Genomic DNA, 9080 nt, shown 5'->3' on the forward strand with positions numbered 1-9080 from the left:
TATCCACGGTTACGCCCGCGGAGAAAGAGCCCAACGCCCATGTGGGAAGCAAAGATCCGGTCGAATTTCGGTTGGTAAAAGAGAGGCGTTCGGGTGGCAGGAGCTATGACGCACGAGCCCTTCGCAGTGGCCTTTCTACTCGAACGCCATCGTTTCTGACAGGGCGCGGTTTTACAAGTAGCCATCAGCAGGTTTTCGAAACAATGTTCCGCCTGCTATAGCGCAAGAAGCTGGAGTTATGCTTCATCACCTCGCGAGAAGGGTGAGCGAGCGTGCGGTGTGCGGGGAGGGCCGGAAACGCGTCGTTGTTGTGTTTCATGTGCTTTTAATTGGATATCGCCCGCGAGGAATGTGTGTGGCAGGCGGACATCTTTTTTACGTCGAACGTGAACGAAATTGCTTCATCAGAAGGTGAGAGAAAATTCACTTTCAACTGACTGCGCAGCCTTGTCGAGCGCATAATTTATTACGCAGGCATAATGGCAGGGAGAGAGAGGCATGAGTTCATTTAGTTCAACGCATCTTAAGCGCTTTGTTGACTCATGCGCTTAACAAGTAAATTAATCGGCATGCGGATACATGACAGCACAGGGATGGCTTCATCAATGTATCTTGTGCGGTTTAAAAGCTACACACGTTCGATAATGGTAAAATTGCTCATCCAGATTAAATAATGTCCCATTTCAGCAGCACATTCCGGGGTTAATCTTATCGTATCATCTCGATCATCGGCCCATGATCATCATCATCGTTATCGTTGGGGAAACGGCAACATCCATTTCACGCAACATACCCTCTGAACAATCTCCCGGCGGCAATTTAACACTAGCTTAGTGTCGTGATTGGTTCAGTTAGCTTTTTTCACTCGCTCCCTCGTTGGCGACCCTTGTAAAGGGGGGGGGGCTTCCTTCCTCTTAACGCCTCCCACCTGATCATCAAGCTGGGCGTAATCGGCGTGCGTCTGCTGTCACGCTGAAGGTTGCCCGGTGTGTCCCTTCGTCGTCTATTACCATAACCGCTCAAGAGCGCGGGTTTGTTTTCATTGCGCTGCAAAAGCGAACCCGCCAGGGATGTTATTTAATTTTCCACTTTCTTTTCCACCCGGTGGGCTTTCCAATTCTACCGTAACCGGTTCGGGATGGAGCCCGCGAAAGCGGTGTGCCCAGTGTCAGTGCCGCGGCGCTCGGGTCCGCGCACTAATCACTCCTTAAATGCACTACTTAACGTGCCGTGTTCGAACCGGAATCGGGGAATGTGCGTACCGGCACTCGACGCGTCAACAACGCGAGTTGTTGATTCGCGCGCGCGCGTTCCTATCGTTTTCCCAAACACGTTTAACGTTTTAAAGCCCAGTCTTGTAAGACGGTTGAGATTTATGCGCCTGCTGGTATGCAACACGTCGTACAAAGCAAAGAGCTTTTTCTCGTTGACTCGTCGTTCAAACTCATCGTTTGTTTCGATTGTTTGTCTTTGCAGTTGCGCCTGAACCTACTCGTTTGGATAGGCTGTTGTTTTTGCTTGTTAACTCAAGCACCTTGGGTGGTTGGAGCCGGACATGATCCACCACCCGGGCCACGGCCCACCCAGCTAGAGGACATCGAACGGGACAATCTCAACAGCGAGCGGCAGGTGTACAAAAAGGAAGCCATCGCCCAGCAGCATCAACAGCAGCAGCAAGGTGCCAGCTCGAGCCAAAGCAGCAACCACTATTCTGTGCAGATACAACACGTCCCTGGCAGCTTGGCTGGTACACACAGCTCCGTAAAATACGTGACGCCACTTCCGGTTCCGACGCAAACGGTTTCCTACACGAAAGGTATCGGTCGGTCGATCTGATCGGCGATCGAAGGTAAGCTAACGATTCTCATATGTCACTAATCGATCGTCGATGTTTTTAGATCACGTGGCTCCGCAGCACTACGTCGGTATTCAACAACAACCACCAGCCTACCTTCAACACCAACATCAACCGGTACCGCAAGTACATGAAGATCACTCTACCTATACGGTTCCGTCACGCCAATCGCTTCTGCAGCCATCGATCGGAGGAAGTGCTCCAGCTTCGCCCTATCTAACGCCTCAACCACAGTACGTGTACGTACAGGCTCGTCCGCAACAACTACCACAGTATGCTGCCGACAACAACCTACCGCAATCGTTGCTGCATATTCTGCCACAGAACTCACAGTAAGTTGAATGATCTTGGGTCTTTGGGGATGACATTTGGATGAAAGCGATTTTCTTTTGCACGCTACTATGAATCTTTTCGTGTCAGGGTGAAACAAAACAGGGTTATAAATGATCAATGTCTCGTTTTTGATAGTTCTTCTTAAGGGAACGTAACTCGCGTACGTTTTGTAGCCTTGAATGCAAACACGCGATGCACGAAAAATGGTATGCGGAATACAACCCATATCCTGTCATATATCTTACCATCGCTCGCGAGTTGGGAAAGAGTGTGACAAAGTTTAATGTTTTCGAATTATGTTCATGATTCGTTAATTAACCATTTTCAGCTTCGATCGCATTCAGCGGTCGTTCTCAGCCGCATCGCGATCGTAAAAAGTTGCAGGCTATTAAACGTGCGTACCAGATAAACCGGTTTCATTTGTCGGGTCCATTAAGAGGGTTATAATTTTTTAATTGCTATTTATTCAGCCATTTTGTGCACATCATGCAAAATGATACGTGGAATATCCAAGTTGAGCAAACCAGAAATATATATTTGCACATTATGGTTTTGCTTATGTGTTAAAGCAATGCTTTTTCGTGCTTGCCCGTAAATGAGATGGCGGAGGAGCTTCAGTTTATGATCATACAATGAATTGATACTATAAGCAATTATTGGAAAACCGGTATTCGATAAGTTAGACACTTTTTGTACCGTTACAACACATTACTATTTGGTTCAGCAATTTTGGAAGCTTTCGATTTTTACATCACTTTATTAGTATGTTGTAAAGATTTATTACTACGATGGACCACTAACAAACTAGCATTATGAGATCCTGCAACTTGTTTTGATGTAAATGTGAATCAAAAATGACATTTAACATTTCGTTTCACCTTGATGGTGTTATCAAGTTTCTAAAAGGATAAAATGAATTTGATAAATATTTACCCTTGAAGCTTTCACAGCCGGATGTAGTGTTTGCGATGTTACTATTATTTACTTTATCGATTAGAGGAGTAGTTTTCAAATTATCTTTTGAAGAGTAATTGCACGTGCTTGCTTTCCCATTCACTTTCATTTTTCCTTGCTAGTGGTCTAATTTCGAACCGACAGCATGACATTTTGAGCACTCACTTTTCGCAGTTTTGATCCCCCGATTGAGCCTTGGACACGAGTGACTTTCAGTTTGATAAAGGGATTAAGCGTTTTCGCTAAATCGTCTCTCCAAAAGCACGAGAGGAAGCAACATACACACACCATCGTTTGATGCCGGTGGTTGCGTAATACACTTGGGCGTTCGATTTTGCTATTACATCCCGTTCGGAGGCTCGCGTGCGTCATATTCGTCTTCTTTCACGGTTCCCGAGCATCACCGCTCCTGTTCCAGTAGCCCTGGAGCAGAGGTGAAGATCGTCAAGGGACGCGAACGATTTATGACCCGTCGAGTGCATCATAAGAGCCTCTTTACCCCCTGCAAGCACGTGCGTGATCATGGGAACGGCAATTCAGACCAAAGCGCCCTCCCCGAGCAGCTAAAGCGATCCCGCGGGGGTTTTCGCTTTGATTGATTGATTGCATTTCACCGCCATCAAACCAAGCGGTGGGGTGACGGAGAACGGCGAGGGAGGGACAATAAACAACATAAAAAAATGGCGAGTCATTTATCGTGTGAGATTTTCTCCACTCGCCGGTGCGGTAAATCGATTTATTGCCGTTTTCTTCTTGACCGATGGTACTCCTTTTTTGGTGCTTTTGAGAGAAGGTTGCGCGAAAGCCTTTGTTTTCGAACGAATGACAGATTGGGAGCATCGTTTGAGCATTTTCGGTGTGGCTCATTTGGGAGCTTTTGACGAAAAATAGGCCTGCGTTACCCAATATATGTTCGACACACGTGTTGCAGTGAAAGGGTGAGCTGGAATCAACCAACCAATGAGCAGCTTTTACTCTACAAGTAAGCTTTTAAAATAAGCAAGTAAGCAATCTAAGCTAAACGGAAAAGATCGGAATGAAATAGCGAAATGTACGGTATATCAGTTCGATCAAGCTTGGGCACCAAAGCAACTCCCACGGGCACAAAATCGTAGGCTCTATTTTCAACAAATTATCCATAATTACCCCCTCTTCGAGCGACAAATGATTGCAGCATAAAAGGGGAAAAACGATGATCATAAAATAAATAGCCACCTCTCCACCTGGCTGGATTCGATTGCCGCGCGAACGGTTGATATCATCACACGTGCTAACGGGCACTCTAATGCACCACCACTGCATCGTGCTTGCAGTTCATCGCACGATCGCGACACAATGGCTGTCGAGTGCAGCATTAGCCAGACAAATGCCATGCTGGCGTAATTTCATTAAACCACCCACGCCGCCCAACGGTGTCGTCTCGCAAACGCCCCTTTTCCCAAGCGGGAATGCTGGTTTTAAGTGCACCGCCGTTTTGACACCCGATAGATTTCGTGAAGCACCCCTGGAGGCGCACTGTCAGTGACGTGTGACACCTCAGGTGATGACAGCTAGTGAGCAAACGCCGTTGTGTAACGTTCTAACTGGGCCAGCTCATGTGCAGACAGTCGACATCGATGGCGGCGAAATAAAGGCAGCCCCAATTCATCCGTCACGGTGCCAGGATTAAACACAATCGCGCGCACCAAACTTCCGATTCTCGATTCGAGCGGTACGGTGCTGTCACCGTGAAGAAGGCGTCGAGGTTACTTAACCTCATTTGAATCTGTCATCGGTGGAAGAGAGCAAACAAACGCGCATCACGTCAAGCGACATATTATGACATGGCGCGACGGCTTAACGCCAACATTCGCTTTTGCGAAAGAGAAAATAAGCTTACCAGCGATTCACCGCAATTTATTGGGCGCATTCTGCGAGTGCTGGCACTAAACAGACCATGTTTATCGCGTTCCAGGTAATTCAGACCAGCACCGCTTCAGTGAGAACTTTTTTCCTCACCAAGCGGCACCGGCTCGTGAGCGTTTTAGGAGATTTGCCTTGTCCACAGCCCTACATAAAATACTAACTTAATCGCATTCACCCGGAACACCGGAGCGGTAGTTTGCATTTGAGCCGCAGCCAAAGGCTTATGCAGATGGCGCCGCTGTCGAGTGTAATCGGGTCCGTCTCATCTGCGGTGGTGAATAATTAAAAGATGCAATTACAACCTGCCGACCGTGTCTGCTCTAATTATTGCCGTTTTGCGGATGAAAAGCGAGGAAGAAAAAAAAACGGCTCGATGCAATAAAAAAGTTGTTTGAAGCTTTCCATTCTTTTTTCCCCCTTAGTACTGTCTGCCCGTAAAAGGTTACTACTAAGACGAGTTTAAACATCGGTTGAGTAGCCATCGCTTCCCCTATCTGTTGATGTTTTTTTTTATATTTCCTTCGCATTTTCTTTCTCTCTTTCTCACCGTTGGGTATGTGTACCGATATAACCATTCGTAGTGCATCTGCATCAGCGAGTTGCACTTATCTCCGTTGGTCTACATTCATGCCGGCTCATAATGGACGCTCGTCCGGATCCCCAAAAGAAGGCCTGAGATGACGTAATGTAGCGTCTCGAACGGACGCTTCGTTGCTTTTCTATATTTCCCCATTCGTTTGCCGAAAAAGACTCACACAGCTTGATGGCAACCATTAGCCTTCTCTCATTTTGAATTTGACAGTTCGATTTGATCGCGTCCGTTCGGTGCGATTAGTCGAATTAGGCCGTGTTGATGCTTGAGCTATCAGTTTATCTTTGTGGCCGGCAGTTCCGGATAAGCGCCAGCTAGTGTTTATCAACCTCCTAATTAATTAGTGTTCCGCTTGTCTTCGCCAGCCGCGGAGTCTCGAAAATGTTATGCAAATGCGAGCCAAAACAAGATGTTCACTTTCTCGTTTTGCCTGTTTCGTTTCAGGGCTTACATCATGATACCGACGCCCTACTACCAACAGCAGCCACCCCACCCTCCGTCATCCCACGGGACAACCCTGCTGACCGCAACACCCTCATCTGCCCCCACGCAACCCCACTCCGAGCAGCAACTGGCCGCGTATGTCAACGACCCGGACAACAACATCCAGACGTACTCGCACGGTGAAACTGGAGCACAATCACCAACCAGCGCCCCCTCCGGACCTCAGGCTGCCCCGCAACCCGACGTCGTCTACGCGCCATCCTCCACACCCGCCCCCGCACTCCACCAGTCGCCTTCGGCGGAGTTTTCTATCGTGAAAAGTGTCGAACAGCCGGTTTTCTACTCGCATGATCTGCCTCCGGTGCATCAGCACAAATTTCCGGCACCGGTGAACGTCCCGCAACCTCCCCATCATTTGAACTTTGCCCCACCACATGGCCTACCCGCTCCACGACCCTTCCTGCCGCCAGCACACCAGCACACACCGGATGCACATTATCCTGCATACCTTCAGGCGCACTCGTACGCACCACATTTGTATCCTTCGCTGGCTCACCCGAACAACGGCATCCTGAATTACTTCGGTGTGCAGCAGCGGCCTCCAACAAGTCTGCTTGACTCGTACGTGCCTAGTGGGCTCCAGCTAGCCAAGACGCCACTCTACACCACGAAACTATTGCCCCACGGGTACGCACCGGCACCCCATCACCATCTTCACCAGCGACCGGCGCCAGTGTCCTCGGCAGCGCCCTTCTTCCAGCCAGCTTACCCCGTAACACCACTCCACACAACCGTCCTCCAGCCGGCAGCCCTACACGGTCCATCCGTGGCAGCGACGGCGCCAGGATACAACACGATCGCTTATTCCGTGCCGCTGGCTTTCACCAAAACATCCGCCCAGTACAAGCGATCGCCGGCGTTGTTCAGCGTAGCCGGATTCCCGCGGCCACTCGGTCCCATGGCCACAACCAAGCTGCAACCGGCGAAGCAGTTCCCGTGAGCCCGGCTCTTCAATAGTCGTTAATTTATTTAGCTGATACGCAATAAACCGTTGTGAGATTTGTTGAACAGCGTGCGTTACCGATTCGGCATGACGGGAAAGAAACTCGCTGGTGCGAACGCGAAACATAACGACATTGTGCAAACGTTTATCGGGGCCCGAAAAAAGAAAACCCAACTGCCACCCGGCGATGACGCGAATTGGACGTCGTAAAAGTACGCTCCACACGGGCGCCAGAGGGCGCGCGCTTTAACGGCAACGGTGTCTCGTGATCGTACGATATGCCCGCCATGCTCGAAGCCGCGTGCCGTGTGTAATTACTTTACGATAGCAACAAACCCAATGGGTCCTTGGTGCAATCTCGAGGCTCGATTTCACGTGCACGCGGTGTTTGGCGCTTTTTTGTCCACCGGCCAACATTTGCGCGTTTTGCGAAGAATAATCTCGTACCGTGGATCACCGCCATTCTTATGTAATGCGGCGCAATATCGCACGATGTAACGATGGGCGCGCGCCTGCCCCGGTCCGCGGCGATCAGAAGAACGATGACGAACGGATGGCACCGACGGGACGGGAACCGGGACCAGAGCTAATCTCGCCGATACATCTCATTGCTCGACCGCGACCGCCTAGGTTTTTCCTCCATTTCGCACACTTTTCCCCGGGATCAGGGCCGGCCGGTCGCGTTTATTACGACTTCGCCACAAAACCGTTTAATTGACCATTCGCGAGAGATGGGTGCATAATAGAAGGAAGGAGAGAAGTAGAGAAGAAAGAACAAAAAAACGCGCATCATCGTGAAGAAGCCACCCGTGGGAAGTGGCAACCTGCCGCGGATGCGTGGTGGCACGCCCGGCATCTATTCAATCATAAACCCGCCGAGGTATGCCCCCTTGAAAGAAATGGTGCCCTCTTCTCACAGTGGCCCGAAAGATACAAGATAAGCGCAAACCGACGACACCGACGGAGGTTGGGACAGAAATTGGTACGAATAATTTCGTTTTCGCTTTGCATTCCCACCCAAGACGTCCGTTGCGCGCCATGGTAACGGTTGGCGGAAGACGTGATGATGATAAAAAAACACGCACACACACACATTCACGAATACCCACAATCTCTGTCGAGAGGTACAGTGAGATCGGGTGTATCATAAAAATGCTTCGGAAGAGGGCGCAAACGAAAGAAATGGCATGCAAATGTACATTCAACCGGGGGAAGATACTCCCAGCGATAATTAATGGCTTGATTGTGGTGCTTTTTGCTATAATTCGGCAGAGAGAAGCAAAAAAGAGTGATACATAAAACTATGTAATCCCAAATTGAACACAGGTCGGCTTGGGTTGTGAATGTATCATCGGAACGTCGCCCAGACGTGTCCAAAAAGATGCGCGTTATTTTCGCTACAGCAAACTAGCATCCGTTTAGCCGATCAGCGATCGATCTAGATGCAAGCGGGTGCAGATGAGCTCGGTAGGCATTTTGAAATTTTCCCATACCCTGGCCGAATGAACGATGACTTAACGCTGACCCTAACGCAACGCGATGGCATATGGAAAAAGGAAAAACGTGCCCAGCTGGGCGCCGAAAATCAATTTGCTGACATAAACATTCACCATTTTCACATCGAACGCGCACCCTGTATTTAACAACCCTTGCGAGAAACAACCCCACGGTTTCCCAATGGCCGAAATCGGTTTGCGCAGCTTCGATCGCGATGATCGCGCGGGAAAAAGTGAGAAATGCCGCCAGTGGGAGGAGAGAAAACCCAACAACGAATGCCCATCTTCATCCCTTGTGGGTCTGGGGGTGACTTAAGGCCCGCGCCTTAAGCGCGTTGTGCGAGGTGTTAGTAAACATAACCTACAAAACAAGTGGCGAGCCGCGGAAAATGGCCCCCATCCTCCCTGGTTGGGGTGGCCAGCGCGGTTAAGAGAGGTGATTTGGGGGTAGTTTTTTTTATTACCTCCTCGATTGCGGTTTCGGTAGGGTATAGGCGC

General features: G+C 49.5%; 1 protein-coding gene across 1 annotated transcript; it reads left to right on the forward strand.

The window, feature by feature from the left end:
- Positions 1–1389: 1389 nt before the first annotated feature.
- Positions 1390–7083, forward strand: LOC128730578 (uncharacterized). Its single transcript, XM_053823654.1, has 3 exons — positions 1390–1816; positions 1899–2187; positions 6084–7083. The coding sequence occupies exons 1-3, from the start codon at positions 1390–1392 to the stop codon at positions 7081–7083; spliced, it is 1716 nt and encodes a 571-aa protein (XP_053679629.1).
- Positions 7084–9080: the final 1997 nt, after the last annotated feature.

This window comes from Anopheles nili, chromosome 2, assembly GCF_943737925.1.
Source record: "Anopheles nili chromosome 2, idAnoNiliSN_F5_01, whole genome shotgun sequence".
Taxonomy (NCBI): domain Eukaryota; kingdom Metazoa; phylum Arthropoda; class Insecta; order Diptera; family Culicidae; genus Anopheles; species Anopheles nili.